We start from the raw sequence: 19,807 nt of genomic DNA, 5'->3' as shown, positions 1-19,807 counted from the left end.
GACTCTGTGGCCCAATGGATAAGGCGCTGGTCTACGGAACCAGAGATTCTGGGTTCGATCCCCAGCAGAGTCGAGCTTCTGATTATTTTTTTTTTGGGGGGGTTTGGGGGTGATGTTTCTCTTTTATCATTTGTGTTATATCACTTGCAAATTGCAATTATCATCTTTGGAATTTATTTTAGAGAATTATTTCACGTTATCAATTGATTTACTTTGTCATAAGAGAGGAATTTTTTTTAAGGTACGAGATCATCTTTTATTATTTTTATTTTATTGTCAAAGAGATGATCTTTTATTGATAGTTATATTTCATCACATACAAATAATGAGATATATCCAACAAGTTCATGAGACAAATTAGTGCACTGACCTTTAGTCGAGCTTGATTTCAGTCCTATAGAGATTCGATTGGATATAAACGCTTTTTTTTTTACAAGCTTCACATATTCACATATTGGTTAGTGAAGAAATGTAAGGTAGGTTCTTTCGCTACTAATATTATAATCCCTTTATTGTTATATTTATATTATGTTCGCCTTAGTCCAAACTATATCTAATAAGATGAGATAAAGATCAAGACACTGTCTACTAGTATATCTAATTAACTATCTCTTGAATGTTAAATAAGGATTAATTTGACGATTAGACATTTTCTATCTATGCAAATGAATGATAAGCTATGAGAAAATTAATTTAAGTGGCACTACGGCTACATTCACAATAGCCTTTAATTTCTTTTATGTGGAGAAGTGACTTAATCAAGACTGAATAAATTAAAACTAAGAATAGATCTAAAATAACTTTAAAAAAAAATGATAGAAAAAATTATATATATAATTTAGACCTTATATTTAGTATGACCTTTTGATAAAATTGATTAAAAGAGAATAATACATATAGTCCATCTAATAACAAGAAGGGAAAAAATAATCTTTCTTCTTAATGTTATTGTATAAAGAAACCTTAACAGAGAATGTCTGATAGGTTAATACTTGAGTTCACATCAAGGCTAACATCTATCTCCTTTTTCTTTTTTACTTTGTTTACTTTTTCTTGGTGGGTGGTGGCCACCAAACAAGACCTCTTCACTTCTTGGTAAGATAAAACTCAAACCATAGAAATTTATTTATATTATTGGTCAGTCCAACAAAAGGACAGTAGCTCACATTATTTCACCAAGAAAAGAAAAAAAAGAAAAAAAAAAGCTCACATTAGGATTAGTGCCTTCATAGTCATTAGGCGTGCTGGATTAAGATGCAGTGTGACCAACAGCAAAAGACCTTTGGTTGTAGCAGTCAAGGTTGTTACCATAGCTAACTCCCAATATATCACAATACCTCTTATAAAATCCAATACGATCATTTACCCTAGCATCATAGCCTCTTCCACATTCAAGTCCTCCATTGATGATATTAGTAACAGTTCCATAGCCAGGAAGACGGCCTGCTGCAGTGTCGGCAGAGCTTGGTGTCCATTGGCCGGTGATAACATTATGACATGAAGGTTTTGGAGATTGGGGTGTCATCCAGAACCACAGTGCTGTCTTGAATGAAATGGTTGCATCAGTTGCAACAAGGTCAGGATTGTTAATAAGGTCCACTCCTATAGCTTTTCCTGCTTGCCCATAGTTGTAGTTGCTGAAAATTCAAAGTCACCATAGCATCTCTCATTAATATATAAATAGTTATGTGCTCTTCAAAAGCTTTTTTACTCCACAGTAAGGGAAGGACTCACGTGAATCCTAATAGAGTTTTATCAGGTATATGAACCTTATCCCTTTCCCTTTTAATTGAGAGAAGATGACCTAGAATCTGAAAAGCGAAGATAGAATGCTTACTATGATATTTGAATGGGGCCACGTCCATAATACTTTTTCCCTGCAGCACAAGGCCACTGAGCACTAGCAACACAATAATCACCAGGGTTGCCTTGCTCTCGGAGATAACAATATCCCCAAGCATACGGTCCATCAGGTGCACTTGCCCATCCTCCTACACAAAAGAAAATGGAGAACAATGCTTAGCCATGTACAGGAAGACTCAAACTCTAACCCTAATCAGAGAATGAACTACTTTAACAAACCTGTAGTTTCATGGGAAGTTTGAGCTAGAAAAGCAGCAATCTCCCTCTTACGAGTGGTAACATCACCGGTGGTTGCAAAACCGTTGAAGGAGTTTGCAGCAGCAATAAAAGCATTGTAGGTGTAAAACCCATGACCAGGACAAGCTCCATCATTTCTATGTTTAAGCATTTGATCAAACAGGTTTTGGCTGACAAGTGAACCAACACCAGAGCCCCCGCCGCTGCTGCCGGAACATTGACTTTGACAGCCAGTTCCACAGTAGTCATTGGTGGTACCACACCAGCCATACTTGCTACAACAAGCACCACCAGGGCACAGAGCACCACCAGCTTGGCTCCCACATTGCTCAGCTAAAGCTACTGCCAAGGAAGAGAAAGAGAAGAGAAGAAAGATGAAAGCTTTTCCCATTTTTTTTTCTCTCTTCAGTGAATGGAGATGAGATGAAGTTGGAGATGAGATGAAGTGACAGAGATGGGGAATGGGTAGGAGTTTATATAGTGAAAAAGAGTTGAATAATCAAAAGCATTTATTAGATTAGGCAGCTTTGATTTTATGAAGTTTGTATTTTCCACATGAATGCTTTGATTGGGTTACTTTATTAGGTTATGAAATGGCCAACATCAATGATGTTTGGTTCGGTGATAAGATAGAAATTTCAAATTTTATCTTGAACAGTAAGGCGGCTTTGGTCAAAAGTAGAGAAGGCATGTGGACATTGGAGAGCAGCCACAAAGAATATTCGGATATCTTTCATGGATATCTTTCTGAAAAGAAGAAGATGAGAACAACTGTAGAGCTTTCATTTAAAAGTCTTCCACCTGTAATCACTGTAGACGACTTTGAAACTTGTCAATAAGATAGCTTTGTCTCCTTCCTTCATGGTCCACAAAACTCTCCGGCCTGTAACTTCGAGCCACTACATAAGGGTCTTTTGCAGAACTATTTAATATATATGTCATCGGAGGAACTGCCCGCCACGTCCCCTGGAGCCTCTGATTCAAGGGATTGAAATCTAATCTTATCCAAGTGAAGTGTAATTTTGTCATGATGGTTGGAGTTCATCTTGATGATTTCTGAATTGGGTTAAGTTTTTTATTTAGTTGGTTTGATTTCGATCATATCTATCATGAATTATTTATAACATAAACAAATAGAGCTTGACTTAATCTCAAACATTGGTAAGATAAATAAATGAAAAAAGGCAATATCAAATCAATATACTATTAATCAAAAGAAATTACACCAAGCTAGAATACTAATTTTAGCCAAAAAAAATAATAATTAAAACTTAAAAAGGAATTTAGAGTCAAGTGGGGCTCTTCTAAGAATGCTACCACATAATATTTTAAGTAAAAAAAATGATCATTTAAAAAGATAGAGAATTGGTTTTCTTCTTTTGATTATCTCAGCCAGGTTACTTGTAAAGACCTTTTCCTCTTCTGTATATATAGAATAATGAATCAATTAGAATAAGCTGAACAAGTCTTGGGACTTGAGTACTGATTTCTGATTTTGGCTTGTCAATCTTGACAAAAGTTTCAACTTGACCCAATGTACACATACACACATAATTAACCTTTAAATCCATAAATATGTATAGATTATTAAAATAAAATATATTTAAAAAATCATATATATTAATAAATTTTAAATTTATGCGATTGCAACTAGAGAAAGGGTATTAAAAATTGATGGTTATTTTTTTGCTATATCAAGAACAAGTTTGTTGTAGATGGAGACAAACTTTAACCATTCCTAAGGTATGCATACCATACTAGGTCATTGGGTGTGATACTCCATTATAGATAATAATTTATACCTAGGTCTGTAAATGGTTAGTCGAGTTACATGTTTATAATATGGTTAAGGGAATTTAAATTTATTCGATTACTAATCAGATGTGGAGATGGTAATATCTTTTTTTTTAAATTATTATGTGATTAAATTAAGTTGAAGTTTTATATATGTGAAGAAAATCAATAGAAAGAGACGAAAGAAAACCAAAGACTAAAGAAAAAGGAGAAGGTATTAAATTCTCAAATCTCAACCCATAATTCATACTAATAAAATGGCAAAAATTTGTATTCGATTTTTATTAGTACCTATTTTAGATAATGTATACTTAAAGATAAAATTTTAAAAATCATTTAAACCTGAAAAACTTATTTGAAAGCCAGTATGATATTATTCGAATCTATATGAATATAATAGAATATGGATATAGTAATGCCATCTATCTGATCTGAACAAGGTGCGAAACCTCAACCTTTCGTTGGTTGCCGAATAATCTCTGATTATCAAGGCTTCCAGCAAGTTTTTACTTTTCATTTATTAGTTAATTAATCATGATTTTACTTATGCGTGATGTGTCATGTTAAAATTGTTTTAACTTTAGTTAATGTGTGATGTAAAACACAAGGGAGACATGTAATTAATGTGTGATAGGAGACAGGTGGTTTACCTTTAATTAAAGTGATATGAAGACAAAAAGGTAGAGAAACTTTCAACTTTCACGGGTTTTCAAATTCCAAAATTTCCATAAAATCCATGCCCCACTCCCTATTCAGCTATTCCAGAAGCAACTCTGCACTTCTGCTTCATCTTCTCTTGAAGGCGAAATCATGGAAGTCATCCGAAGGTTTGAAGAACTCCAAAGAGCAAGCGAGGTGAAGCGGAATCAAGTCATTGAAGCACCTACTCGCACGAAAAAGAATTGAAAGGGAGAAAAGGAATCTGCTCGTTCGATCGATCAGACAGTTCGCCCAGTTAAAATCTTCATTTTTGCAACTCCTTTTAATCGATTTCTACATCTAATTATTTGTTTTCGAACCGAACAAAGTGATATCGTGAAGTTTCGGGTGACTTTCGCTGAATTGTCGGAGAATTGATGACTTTCCGGCAATCTTGTGGCGATTTTCAGTCAATATCGGTTTCGCCCCGTTTTTCATTTCAATCCTTGACGAACTCACCGAATTTCGGTCGGATAGCTAATCCAAACTCAAATGTATTGGTTGTAAGAGAGTTCATCAAAACATTCCGCAGAGATAGGATTTTTATGAAACCATAGGTGAAGAAAACTCAAACCCATTTCATTTTACTAGAAAGGGCTAGAGTCCCATGGCTGCTATTCTATCTACGGGAAACTAAAAAGTAATATACGCTAGCTTCACTGGTTTTAGGATATAATCATAGATGGAAATTTATTATATTATTATTAGGTTGCCCAACAACAACAGAAGTACAGTAGCTTACATTAGTATACGTGCCTTAATCCTAATTAAGGCTTGAAGGATTAAGATGCAAAGTGACCATGAGCAAAAGACGTTTGGTTGTAGCAATCAAGGTTGTCACCATAGCTAATTCCAAAGATATCACAGTACCTCTTATAAAATCCAATGCGATCATTCACCCTATCATCATAGCCGTGACCACATTCAAGTCCTCCATTGATGACATTCGTAATAGTTCCATAGCCAGGAAGACGGTTTGCTGCGATGTCGGCTGCGGTCGGCGTCCATTTGCCTGTGATAACATCATGACATGAAGGTTTTGGAGGTTGCGGCGTCATCCAGAACCACAATGCTGTCTCAAATGAAATGAGTGGATCGGTTGCAACAAGGTCAGGATTGCTGAGAAGGTCCTTGCTTATATTTGCTCCTGCTGGTCCATAGTTGTAGTTGCTGGAAATTCAAAGTCACCATAGCTTTTCTCGTCAATACTACTTTAAAAATAATCTATTTTTTTCTTTTTCTTTGGTAGTATTTGATGAGTTTGGATCACCATTTTGTTGGAGAAGCAGTGTGCTTCTTTACCACAAAATTGGGTATGGCCTATGTCATCCCATCTCTAAATTATTTATTATTATTAAAATAAGAATCTTATATGTGCTCCTCCAAAAGAGGTGATCAAACTCCTACTTAATTAATCTATTTTGAAAAGAAGCAATACTTACTAAGATAGTTGAATGGGTCCACGTCCATAGTATTTTTTCCCAGCAACACAAGGCCACTCAGTACTATCAACACAATGATCATCACGGTTGGCTTGCTCCTCCACATAACAATATCCCCAAGCATATGGTCCATCAGGTGCAGTTGGCCATCCCCCTAAACAATAGAAAACCAAGGATGAGTGCTTAGCCATGTCAATCATCAAGAAGCAAACTCTAAACCCTAATCGGAGAATCCACTACTTCAACAAACCTGTAGTTTCGTGGGAAGTTTGTCCTAGAAAAGCAGCAATCTCCCTCTGACGGGTGGTATTGTCACCGGTGGTTGCGAAACCGCTAAAGTTGTTTGCAGCAGCAATGAAACCATCATAGGTGTAAAACCCACGACCAGGACAAACTCCATCATTTCTATGTTTAAGCATTTTGTCAAACAGTTCTTCACTGATGAGTGAACCAATTTCACCAGCATCGCCGCCGCCGCCGCCGCCACCTCCGCCTCCACCTCCACCACCGCCACCGTCACATTGACTTTGACAGCCATCTCCACAATAGTCTAAGGTAATACCACACCAACCATGCTTGCTACAACAATCACCACCAGGGCATAGAGCACCTCCAGCTTGGCTCCCACACTGCTCAGCTAAAGCTACTGCCAAGGAAGAGAGAGAGAAGAGAAGAAAGATGAAAGTTTTTCCCATCTTTTCCTATCACTGAATGTAGATGAGATGAGGTGATTGAGATGGCGAATGGTTAGGGGTTTATATAGTGCAAAAAGAGGTGAATAATCAAAAACTTTGATTTTTTTTTTATGCGGTTTGTATTTTCCGCATGAATGCTCACGTTTAGTTTTTTATAATTCCCTCGCAGACATGTGAAAAATGCACAACAATCAAAAAGATATTCAGATGTTTACAAAAAAAAAACAAAAGAAAAGGTATTCAGATATCTAACTGAAGAGCTATCATCTAAAGGATATTCGGGGTATCTACAACAAGTGCACGGCTTCCACGTGATCACCATACAAAGCTTAAACTTCAAGCCGCCGCATCTATAGAGGTCTTTGTAAGATTTCATCTGACAAGTAATTGGATCTGATCTGCTACGTGTATGCAAGGAGTATTCGCTCTCACAACCAGATATCAAATGTCGCCAACTCGCGAAATCTCGCCATTTTATCGCTTTACCGCCGAAAGTAACGATATCTCGCCATACTTTCACTGCATCAATAGCTGCTTTTACCTTTCCATGCTCCTCTTGTTCAGATCCACGCACAACAGCTACGGTGTCTTTTAAGTTTTAACAAGGATAAGGTTCTGTCAGACAAGTTGTTTGTGGATATCATTTTGACTTCCATATCCTCAAGACATTGTTGAACTTCCAACAAGTTCTTCCGCAATGAGTCCTTCGCCTCGTGGGCAATTGAAGGCTTCCCTCCTCTTCTTTGTTTAGACAATCAATTGAACTACGGCTGCTATTGCTACCGGGAGACTCGGGGCTGGTGGTGCTAGGGCTGTCTTCGCCTCGAAAATAGAAGACACGCCGGAGCTAGTTCGGATTCCTCGTCGCTCTCCCGAGATCCTCAAAATCCATTGTAGTTGCATCGAAACCCTACATCTAAAACAAGCGGAGATGGTGAGGGAGTTCGTCTTAACCAGCGGAGAGAGCGAGGGAGACACAAAGACAAACTGACAAAGACCAGGAGAAAAGTCGAGAACACGGTAGAAGAAGAAGAAAAACTGGGTGGAGATTGTCAGATTGGATAAGTGATAATGAAATTAAATGAAAAAGAAGGAACCACGTGTGAGGAAGAGTCTAATGACCCACCCAAATTCCTGATTTCCTTCCCACGAAGACATCCTCATGACTGAATTGAACTTTGGAGTCACGTGCATGGGCCCCACTAATAAATATGACAGATACTAGGGAATACGCATGCCAACAACCTGAATGAACCATCAACCATGGATGTCATATCTCGCCGAAATATCGGCGAGAAATATACATGTTGGTGTTGCCAAGGGTATGGGAACTTCGTTCCTGCGTGTATGTTGGTTCCTCTTCGTGAATTAGGGGATTTTGCTGGGGGTGTCGCGTAATTAGTACCTGCAGCGAACGATCTTGATTGAAATTTTGATCTCGACTAGTCATTTTCAAAAAATTTGAAAACACATTTTTTACAAATGGACGATCGAGATCGTTCGCTGCATGGACCTACGCATTAATTGCGCAGCAACGTCGTCGAGCCCTCATTAAGGAGGGGACTATGAAGGGCACTATTTGCATTATTTATTTATTTATTTTTAGTGAGATTACTATTTGCATTAGTTACCCAATTGAAAAGTTTTACCAACCTCACATTTCACTTTGCATGAGAAATTCATGGGCGGCTGGCTCCATGCACCGTCCATGGTGTTGAATAAAAAAAAATGCAAAATTGTGAGAACCCCTTTCAACCCCTTTCATTCCATCTATTTGGATGGGATTTGATTGTTGGAGATGACAAGGCACACGGATACAAGTAAGATAACACCTAGAGAGAGAGAGAGGTGTATTTGGTGTTGTATGAGTTGTGAGTGGTGTTTAGTGGGGGTATTGAAATTAATATTATTGTTTTTCAGAGGTTTGAAAGTGTTAAGAGAAAATCGGTGTACAAGGAGTACCAGTTTTGGATACAGGGATTGGATTTGTTCATGGTAAACGATTTGGCGAATTTTGCCCGAAATATGGCTGAATTTGTTGGGTTCGACTAGTATCGAAATAAAAAATACACCGAAATCAATATTTACAAAAATTGCCAGAATATCGGCGATTTCCGGCAAGCCAACGAAATACTGGCAAAAATGGCCGAAACTTCACTATTTAGTCATCGGAAAATCGTTTGAGCTGTGGGGATCTTTGGAACCGCCGGAAGAAAGGAAGAGAACTTCTCAAAGTTTGAATCTTCAAACCATGATAGACCAAGATTTAAAGGATCCTTTTGGCAGAAGATCTAAAAGAAAGAGCGAAGTGGAAGAAGAAGATCTATCTAAGATGATTTTCCATGCTGCCCTTGGAATCCTTTTTATGGTTGCTTTAAGAATTTCAGAGGTGTACCACCAAAAGAGAAGTCTTTCACATAAACACATTTCTTCAAATCGTAAATTGATTGATCCCTAAGGCGTGAGAGAGAAGCTTGCACATCTCTAATTGTGAACATTTACAGAGATGATCATGGTGATGGACTTAGCTTCGATTGTTGGATTTTACATTGGAGTTACCAGCGGTGGTTGTTGTTCCTTCATCACTATAGGCTTTCTACTCTCGCCATTGCGACCTGCAAGAACATATCGTCTATGATGGGAACCTCGAGTTTATTGGGAATTGGACTTACATATTTGTCTTTTTATTTAATTATAGAATTATTCTTGCTCTTCATTTATTATTATGTGTTTTTATTATCATTGATAGGTAAACCGTGGATCTTGTGACTGTGGATCTCACCCACAGGTTATCGAGCAGGACCAATATCGGTGGGTGGGGTGTGACAAGTATCTTGTCTTTGAGTATAAATATATTTTTTTAGATTATATTTTATAATATTATCATGATTTACCAGTATTAAATCTCTTCTTTAAATTTACTAATTTGTTCTATGAGCATGACTATGTCTTTAGATTTGTGTTTTATCTAATTTTTTTTTATTGTATTATGTATCGATTTGATAACGGTTTATATCAGAAGTTCATTTTTCCATATGATATTGCATTGTTTGCATATAATTTATCAAGGAATGTCATGATTATAATAACATTATGTGTGATATTGAGTTAATATTTTGATTGTGTAATGCTCACAGACCACGTAACGACATCGAACGTTAAGGTTGTGTAATGTGCGCAGGTCATATAATGGTATAGAGAATATCATTGCGTATGAAATATTTGATTAAAGTAGATGGATATTGGCTACGTAACACACGTAGACCATCTAAGGGCCTGTTTGGTTACGTGAACGTTCAAATCTCTGGATTCCAAATGGTTGGTTGTTGAATCCCTAGATTCATGAAATCAGGATTCACATTTTTACCAACGTGATCGATGGTGGGTGAAATCCGAGATTTCCCCATACTATCAGCGTTAAACATTTAAACCATAATTCAATAAATAAATTTTTAGGATAAATCTAGAAATTTCATTCAAAAATTCAAACTAACCAACGTTAATTTTATGACCATGCTCGAGTTTGAAATCTCTAATTTTGATCTACAAAGCCCTAATGGCATGGGGCATCCTATCAACCCAAGACTAATGGAAATATGGTTTATTATATATTCTTAGCATTGTTGAATCTCATCCATATCACTAGGCATGTCATGACTTTTCATTTTTTTCTTTTAAATAAATGTCAGTTAATTTTATTTGTATAAAATTACTAATTAATTAAGTAATAAGTATAATTAAAAAAATAAAAAGAAAAAAACTGTTGATCAGTTTTAGGTTGTACTTGCTATGTTTTTTTTCTTGAAACTTACCCATTCTACAGATGATGGACTTGATCAGGAGAGTGATAGATATTTTGAGGATGAGTACCAAGATTATGTTATTATATTTCTTACGATACATTAATTTTGGAAACTTCTATTATTGTAGCTCTTTGGGGTTTAAATGTTTATTTGAATTTCATTGAAACTATGAAACAATTCTTGAAAGTAATTCAGATTTATGTTTGAATAATTTCTTGCTGCAATCTATTGTGCTTTTGGTTGATTTGTATTTATTCACATTGTCTATAGAAAATTCTCTCAATGTGTTTCGATTTACTACCTAATTAAGTAACGTTGGTCTTTGATTAGTGAAGACTTTCTCCTTGATCAGCTTACCCATAATCTTAACTAATAAAATGGAAAGAATATCAATGAGTAACTGAAAATTTGTATTTCATCTTTTACATTACCCATTCCAAAGAATTTGTATTAGAAAATCAAAATTCAAAAACCATCTGAATTATAAAATCCATTTGAAAACCAATAAGACATTAAGTGAATCAGTTCGAATATAATAGGATGTAGGTATAGTAAAGCTACTATCAAATCCAAATCGATCCATTTACATCCTTCCCATGCATATATGGATTAGCTAATCTAAACTCAAATGTATAGGTTGTAAGAGGAGTTACTCAAAACATTTCACGAGGACAGGATTTTTTTTCTTCTTTTTCTTTCTACCCATTGGCCATAGGTGAAGGAAAACTCAATCCCATTTCATTTTACTTGAATATATGGGCTAGAATAATCCTATGACAGGTATTCTATCCGTGTGAAACAAAAAAGTTAGATGCGATTCTCTGGTTTTTGGATATAATCATACATGAAAATTTATTATATTATTATTGGATTGCCCAACAACAGAAGTACAATAGCTTACATTATGATATGTGCCTTAATACTAATTAAGGCTTGAAGGATTAAGATGCAGAGTGACCAAGAGCAAAAGACGTTTGGTTGTAGCAATCAAGGTTGTCACCATAGCTAATTCCAAAGATATCACAGTACCTCTTATAAAATCCAATGCGATCATTCACCCTATCATCATCGCCATGACCACATTCAAGTCCTCCATTGATGATATTCGTAATAGTTCCATAGCCAGGAAGACGATTTGCTGCGATGTCGGTGGCGGTCGGCGTCCATTCGCCTGTGATAACATCATGACATGAAGGTTTTGGAGGTTGGGGTGTCATCCAGAACCACAATGCTGTTTCAAATGAAATGCGTGGATCAGTTGCAACAAGGTCAGGATTGCTGAGAAGGTCCTCGCTTATATTTGTTCCTGCTGGCCCATAGTTGTAGTTGCTTGAAATTCAAAATCATCATAGCTTTTCTCGTTAATACCACTTTAAAAATAATCTATTTTTTCTTTTTCTTTGGTAGTATTTGATGAGTTTCGATCACCTTTTTGTTGGAGAAGTAGTTTGCTTCTTTACCACAAAATTGGGTAGGGCCTATCTCAGATTCAAAATGAATCCCATCTCTAAATTATTTATTATTATTAAAATATAGAATCTTATACGTGCACCCCCCAAAGAGGTGATCAAACTCGTACTTAATTAATCTATTATGAAAAGAAGCAATACTTACTAAGATAGTTGAATGGGTCCACGTCCATAGTATTTTTTGCCAGCAACACAAGGCCACTCAGTACTATCAACACAATAATCAGCAGGGCTGCCTTGCTCCTCCACAAAACAATATCCCCAAGCATATGGTCCATCAGGTGCAGTTGGCCATCCCCCTAAACAATAGAAAACCAAGGATGAGTGCTTAGCCATGCATGTACATCATCAAGAAGCAAACTCTAAAACCCTAATCGGAGAATCCACTACTTCAACAAACCTGTAGTTTCGTGGGAAGTTTGTCCTAGAAAAGCAGCAATCTCCCTCTGACGGGTGGTATTGTCGCTGGTGGTTGCAAAACCGCTAAAGTTGTTTGCGGCAGCAATGAAACCATCATAGGTGTAAAACCCACCAGGACAAGGTGCTGTGCTTCGATGTTTAAGCATTTCGTCAAACAATTCTTCACTGATGAGTGAACCAATTTTGCCAGCATCACCACTGCCACCACCACCACCTCCCCGCCTCCACCTCCGCTACTGCCACCGTCACATTGACTTTGACAGCCATCTCCACAATAGTTTGAGGTAGTACCACACCAACCATACTCGCTACAACAATCACCACCAGGGCATAGAACACCTCCAGCTTGGCTCCCACACTGCTCAGCTAAAGCTACTGCCAAGGAAGAGAGAGAGAAGAGAAGAAAGAAGAAAGTTTTTCCCATCTTTTCTAATTATCAGTGAATGTAGATGAGATGAGGTGATTCAGATGGCGAATGGTTAGGGGTTTATATAGTGCAAAAAAATTGAATAATCAAAAGCTTTGATTTTTTTTAATGCGGTTTGTGTTTTCCACATGAATATAATATGTTCACATTTAGTTTTTATGATTTATTAGATATTCATTTAGACGTGGGAGATAACCTCGAAGAAAGAAGATTGAAAAAATATTCAGATATCTAAACTGAAAACTAATGTTAAGAGCTTTCATCCAAAGGATATTCGGGGTATCTACGTAGGGAGAAGAGAACAAGTGCACGGCTTCCATGTGATCACCCTACAAAGTTCAAACTTCGAGCCCCCGCATATATAGATGTTTTTGTAAGATTTCATCCGGCAAGCAATTGGATTTGGATCTGCTATCCGTGGGTCTCCTTTAATAAGGGAATTTTGTTTGGTATTGTGTAATTAGCACTTACAGCGAACAACTTTGATCGAAATTTCGATTTTGACTGTTCATTTCCGAGAGTATAAAAGTATATTTTTTCAAAATGGACTTTTTACTATTTGCATTGGTTACCAAAGTTGAAAAGTTTTACTACTCTCACATTTCACTTTGCATAAGAAATTCATGGGCGGCTCCACTGTCCATGGGGTTGAATAAAAAAATGCAAAACTGTGAGAAGCCCCTTTCATTCCATCTATTTGGATGGGATTTGATTGTTGGAGATGACCAGGCAAACCGGACACAAGTGACAAGAAACCCAGAGAGAGAGGTGTATCTAGTGTTGTATGAGCTGCGAGTGGCATTCAGCGGGGGTACTGAAATTATTACTGTTTTTCAAGTGTTTGAAAGTGTTAAGAGATAATCGGTGTACAAGGGTACTCAGTTTTAGATAAAGGGAGTGGATTTGCTCACAGTAAAACAATTCGGCAAGTTTTGCCCCAAATATGGCGAAATTCACCCGAAATATGACAAAATTTGCTAGGTTCGAATGGTACCAAAATACACAATCTACCGAAATCGATATTTACAAAAATCGCTGGAAAATCAACGATTTCCGGCAAGCCAACGAAATAGAGGCGAAATGGCAGAAACTTCAAGATTTAGTCATCGGAAAATCGATTGAGCAGTGGGGATCTTTGGAACTGCCATAAGAAAGAAAGAAAACTTCTCGAAGTTCGAAACTTTGAACCATGATAGACCAAGATTTAAAGGATTCTTTTGGCAGAAGATCTAGAAGAAAGAGCGAGGTGGAAGAAGCAGATTTGTCTAGGATCATTTTCCATGCCGCCCTTGGAGTCCTTTTTATGGTTTTTTTAGGAATTTCAGAGGTGTACCCACCAAAAGAGAAGTCTTTCACATAAACACATTTCTTCAAATCGTAAATTGATTGATCCCTAGTGCATGAGAGAGAAGCTCGCACATCTCTAATTGTGAACATTTACAGAGATGATCATGGTGATGGACTTAGTTTTGGATGTCGGATTTTACGTTGGAGTTAGCTGCGGTGGCTGCTGTTCCTCCATCACTATAGGCTTGCTATTCTCGCCATTGCGACCTGCAAGAATAGATCGTCCGAAAATGGGAACCTCGATGTCTCCACTTCTGCGTGCCCTTAACAGAACATCCATGAAATCTCCCTAAACGAAACAAAGTGTCAATCGAAGAACGGAAGAAGAAGAATGAGAGAGGTTGGATTTGGGGAACTCTCTCTCTTATATAATCAGCAAAATTTTGGGCTATTCACTAGGTTCACCAAGGGGCGAACCAGCGAATTCCGCTGGAATTTCACACCTTGGATTTGGTATAAATCCAAGTATATTTTTCTTATATTGTTATCATCTCAATTCTCATAGTAAAACAATTCCTAGTTATCTCGTGGATGTAGGCATAGTCGAACCATGTAAAACATTTGTATAATTTTGTGTAATTTTTATTGCACATGGGCGCCACATAGTGCTATTCATGCATGGTAAAAATACTTGATTTTTTCAACAAATGGTATCAAAGCCACAGGTTCGTGTTAAAGATTGTTAAGATCTTGATTGTTTTGGCAATACGTCAAGTGCATCCATATCTCTGTTCAAACTTGAGCAATTCAATTGTAAGGGAAGCTTCACTCTTTGGCAAAGAAGAGTGAAAGGCATCCTCATTCAACAAGGTTTAATCAAAGTCTTAAAAAGAAATGATGGAAAGCCAAAGAAGATGGAAGATGACCAGCGGAAAGAGTTGGAACTAAGGTGTATAAGTATGATTCGACTTTGTATCTTTGAAACGTAATGTTAATAAGTATTCAAAATGTCATTTCTATTTAAAAACTAACTACTCAATCCCTATTTATTCTCTCATATCTCCCCTCTACTCTGCCCTCTTTTCTTCTTATTTATTCTCTTCCCTTTATTTCTTCTTATTTATTTTCTTCACTTTCTACAAGTGTGGGTAAAGGAAAAATTCGAAAGAAAATCTTCTCCACAATTAGGTACTCTTTCTCAATTTATTTATCATTTATCTTTTTCTCATTTTTTATTATTATTTTTATTTAATTTTATTATATTATCTGTTTCTTTATTTCTTCTGCAATTTTTGTTATTTGATTTTATATTGTGAATAAAATGTCTAGTAAGGAAAAACTACCATTGAAAAAAAAAACTTAAAAATTGGTTTACATCTCCTGCCAAAGAAAATTTTGGTTTTCATATAACTTTCTAGGGTTGAATTATGTGTATTTCTTTTTTTTTTTTTTTCTATTTTTTTTTATTTTTGCTTTAATTTTTTTATATTTTGTCCAAAAAAAAATATTATTATCAATAATTTACCTATTTCTTTCAAATGAGTGGGCCCCAAAAAAATATGTGGGCCTATTCTTTAATATAATAAAATAATTCAGATGTGATCATGTGAGACCCTCAATAGATTTTATAAGGGCCCACACAATAGTGTAGCGGAAAAGCATTAGTGCTTCCCCAACGGGAAGGTTATCTGGACTATCATTCTTCAGCCCCCCCTCCAATGTTGAATCCTGTGTCCGCCCCTGTTTTGAATGAGAATATATGTTAGAGTTGTGTAACGCAGGTATGCCATATAACGACTTAGAACATACATTGAATTTTGAAACATTTGATTAGGGTAGATGAATGTTGGGTTATGTAATGTAACCATGTCATGAAACGGTATGGGGCATCTTATCGACCATTGACCAGTGAGGGTGTGGTTTATTTATATCTTCTTAGCATCATTATGTCTTATTCACGTCAGTAATTGATTTGTTTTTTTTATTTAATAATTTGATCTTGAGTATGAATACCTTTTAGTCTATGCCGTATGAGATTATATTGACTTACTAGTATATTGTCTTGGAGTATAAATATGTATTTTCTTAATTTATGTTTTATGAGATTATCATGATTTACCAGTAATAAATCTATTTCTTAAATTTACTAATATGTTCTATGAGCATGAATATGTCTTTAGATTTGTGTTTTATCAGATTGTTTGTTATTGTATTATATATCGATTCGATAAGGGTCTATATTGAAAATTCATTTTCCCATATGATATTGCATTATTTGCATATAATTCATCAAGGCATGTGATCATGATTATAATACCATTATGTGTGATGTTGAGTTAATGTTTAGACTGTATAATGTATGTAGGCCACGTAACGACAAGGAAAAGTACGTTGATTCCAAAACATTCGGTAAGAGTAGATGGATGTTGGGCTGTATATCGCGCACAAGCCATGTAATGGCATGAGATGTTCTATCAATTGTAGATCGGTGGATGCATACGAGATAATAGTTGTGTTTTGAATGAGAATGTATGTTAGCGTTGTGTAATGCTTGCAGATCATGTAACAGTATGGAATGTACATTGAGTTTAAAACATTTAATTAAGATAGATGGATGTTGGGTTATGTAAGGCATGCATGCCATCTAACGACATGAGACATCCTATCATCCCTAGACTAGTGGAAATATGATTTATGTATATCTTCTTAGCATTATCGAGTCTCATCTATATCATTGGGCATGCCATGATTTTTCCCCCCCCTTTTAAATACATGTCAGTTAATTTTATTTGAATAAAATTATTAACTAATTAAATAATAAGTATATAAAATAAAATAAAATAAAAACTATTGATCTATTATAAGTTGTACTTATTAAGTTTTTTTTTCCCCTGGAATTTACCCCTTTTTTCTATGAAATTATGGATGGGGAAAACCAAAATCATATCTACTACATTTCTTAGGATATATTAATTTTGGAAAGTTTTGTTAATTGTAATTCTTGTTATTTGGATTTCATTGGAACTGTAAGACAATTCATAAAAGTATTTCATATTTATGCTTAAATAATTTTTTGCTACGATCTTTTTTCATTTTTTTTATTTCTATTTCTATTTATTCACATTGTTTATTAATAATTTTCTTAGTGTGTTTCAGTTTACTACCTAAAGTAACGTTGTTCGAGTGAATTGGTATTAGAGAATCAAATTCTAAAAATCATTTGAACTTGATAAAATCCATCTGAAAAACTATTAGGACGTTATGTGAAGATATCTGAATATAATAAGATGTAGGTATAGTAAAGCTACTATCTAATCCAAATCGATCCATTTACATCCCCACCCATGCCTGTATGGATAGCTAATCTAAACTCAAATGTATCTGTTGTGAAAGGTTACTCAAAACATTCCACGAGGATAGGATTTTTTTTTCTAACCATAGGAGAAGGAAAACTCAATCCCATTTCATTTCACTTGAGTATATGGGCTAGAATCTTGTGGCAGATATTCTTTATGTGAAACAAAAAAGTTAGATGCGCTTCTCTAATTTCACGATATGCGTTTGGCTTAAATGCTGCGCAATAATTGCATAGTACTGAGCATACGGTGCAGATGTAAAGTATAATTCTCGACCATTTTTTTTTTTTTTTTTGGATTTTAGTGGTGTAGTTCAAAAAGTTTCAAAAAAAATACAAAAATGTGTCATCGAGATCCACCACCAGGATTGATTTGGACCATAAACAGCTCAGTTAATTCACAGCATTGAAGCTCAACCCTTCCTGATATACTCATACATAGAAATTTATTATATTATTATTAAGTTGTCAACAGTAGTACAGTTCTTACTAGGGGGGAAAAGGAAATAGAAGAAGAAAACAACAGAGTACAGTAGCTTACATTAGGATCATTGCCTTAATACTAATTAGGCTTGAATGACTAAGATGCAGAATACTGACCCAGAGCACAACAATAGAAGTACGGTACGTAGCTTACATTAGGATTACTGCCTTGATACTAATTAGGCTTGAATGACTAATATGCAGAGTGACCCTCAGGGAAAGGCGTCTGGTGGTAACAGTCAAGGTTGTTACCATAGCTAATTCCAAAGAGACCACAGTACCTCTTATAAAATCCAGTGCGATCAATCACCTCCTCATCAGGGCCATGACCACATTCAACTGCTCCATTGAAGATATTAGTAATAGTTCCATAGCCAGGAAGACGGTTTGCCTCGATGTCCTCGGCAGTCGGCGACCATTGGCCTGTGATAACATCATGGCAGGAAGGTTTTTGAGGTTGGGGTGTCATCCAGAACCACAATGCTGTCTCGAATGAAATGTATGGATCAGTTGCAACAAGTTCAGGATAGGCGAGAAGGTGCTGACTTATATTTGCTCCTGCTTGCCCATAGTTGTAGTTGCTGGAAATTCAAAAGTCATGACCATATGTAGCTTTTCTGGTTAATACACAATAAATATCCTCTCCGTCCAAGGAAAGTATCCACCCATCAGTCCTGGTCTCTAGATGGACGACACATCACCGCTCTGTATTCGCACAGGCCACTTGTCGTTCATCTAGAGTTCTCTGGATGATGGGCGGACACCATCCTTGATTTCATATTTTTTTCTAGAGAAATCATCAATACAAAATATAGAATACTTACTGAGATAGCTGAACGGGTCCACGTCCATAATATCTTTTCCCAGGAGCACAAGGCCACACAGTACTATCATCACAATAATCACCATTGGGGTTCTGCTGCTCCACAATACAATATCCCCCAGTAAATGGTTGATGAGGTGCAATTGGCTCTTCCCCTAAACAATAGAAAACCAAAGATGAATGCTTAGCCATGTAAATCATCATCGAGAAGCAAACTCTAAACCCTAATTAATCAGAGAAATCAACTACTTCAACAAACCTAGAGTTTCATGGGAAGTCTGAGCTAGAAAAGCAGCAACCTCCCTCTCACGGGTGGTGTTGTCGCCGGTGGTTGCGAAACCACTAAAGGAGTTTGCAGCAGCAATGAAAGCATCATAGGTGTAAAACCCACCAACACAAGGCCAAGTGCTTCGATGTGGAAGCATTTCATCAAACAGTTCTTCGCTTATAAGTGCACCAACGTCACATTGACTTTGACAGTCACCTCCACAATAGGCTGCGGTAGTACCACACCAACCGGCCCTGCTACAACAATAACCATTAGGGCATAGAGCACCTTCAGCTTGTTTCCCACACTGCCCATCTCAGCTAAAGCTACTGCCAAGGAAGAGAAAGAGAAGAGAAGAAATATGATGAAAGGTTTTCCCATCTTTTGAATTGCTATCAGTGAATGCAATGCAGATAAATGAGATGAGATGAGGTGATTGAGATGGCGAATGGGTAGGGGTTTATATAGTGCAAAAGAAGTGAATAAATAATCAAAAGCTTTGGTTCTTAATTTGCGAGGTTTGTATTTTCCACATGAATGCTAGCAGCTCAAGTTTAGTTTTTATCATTCAGGCATGGGAGATTACCTAGAAGAAAGACAAGTCAGATACCACGTGAAAAATGAACAACAATCACAAAGAATATTCGGATATCCAGGTGAAAACAAGAAGATGAAAAGTGAAAACTAAGTGTAGAGACAGGATATTCGGGGTGTCTATGTAAAAAGACGAAGATGAGAACAA

The 19,807-nt window shown here is 36.4% G+C and overlaps 2 protein-coding genes, 1 non-coding gene and 2 pseudogenes across 5 annotated transcripts; 1 reads left to right on the top strand and 4 right to left on the bottom strand.

Moving 5' to 3' along the window:
* Positions 1–73, top strand: TRNAR-ACG (transfer RNA arginine (anticodon ACG)). The gene has a single exon. It is a non-coding gene; the product is annotated as a tRNA-Arg (tRNA).
* A 1,037-nt stretch (positions 74–1,110) lies between these two features.
* On the bottom strand, positions 1,111–2,566 carry LOC149000906 (endochitinase-like). Its single transcript, XM_089140717.1, has 3 exons — positions 2,083–2,566; positions 1,838–1,991; positions 1,111–1,637 (listed from the first exon to the last, which is right to left on the bottom strand). The coding sequence occupies exons 1-3, from the start codon at positions 2,489–2,491 to the stop codon at positions 1,250–1,252; spliced, it is 951 nt and encodes a 316-aa protein (XP_088996843.1). The 5' UTR covers positions 2,492–2,566; the 3' UTR covers positions 1,111–1,249.
* Positions 2,567–5,190: 2,624 nt separating this feature from the next.
* LOC149000905 (chitinase 9-like) lies at positions 5,191–6,751 on the bottom strand. Its single transcript, XM_089139788.1, has 3 exons — positions 6,286–6,751; positions 6,036–6,189; positions 5,191–5,763 (listed from the first exon to the last, which is right to left on the bottom strand). The coding sequence occupies exons 1-3, from the start codon at positions 6,728–6,730 to the stop codon at positions 5,376–5,378; spliced, it is 987 nt and encodes a 328-aa protein (XP_088995914.1). The 5' UTR covers positions 6,731–6,751; the 3' UTR covers positions 5,191–5,375.
* Positions 6,752–11,394: 4,643 nt separating this feature from the next.
* Positions 11,395–12,846, bottom strand: LOC149000904 (chitinase 9-like; annotated as a pseudogene). The gene is made up of 3 exons (XR_016170654.1): positions 12,403–12,846; positions 12,148–12,301; positions 11,395–11,862 (listed from the first exon to the last, which is right to left on the bottom strand). The product of XR_016170654.1 is annotated as a chitinase 9-like (transcript).
* Positions 12,847–17,918: 5,072 nt separating this feature from the next.
* LOC149000903 (putative inactive chitinase-like protein LaCIC) lies at positions 17,919–19,517 on the bottom strand (annotated as a pseudogene). The gene is made up of 3 exons (XR_016170792.1): positions 19,057–19,517; positions 18,799–18,952; positions 17,919–18,555 (listed from the first exon to the last, which is right to left on the bottom strand). The product of XR_016170792.1 is annotated as a putative inactive chitinase-like protein LaCIC (transcript).
* Between the last annotated feature and the right edge of the window lie 290 nt (positions 19,518–19,807).

This window comes from Hakea prostrata, chromosome 11 (assembly GCF_041222555.1).
Source record: "Hakea prostrata isolate BN-2017 chromosome 11, UWA_Hpros_2, whole genome shotgun sequence".
In the NCBI taxonomy this organism is placed as follows: Eukaryota; Viridiplantae; Streptophyta; class Magnoliopsida; order Proteales; family Proteaceae; genus Hakea; species Hakea prostrata.
This window is presented reverse-complemented; position numbering and strand designations above follow the sequence as displayed.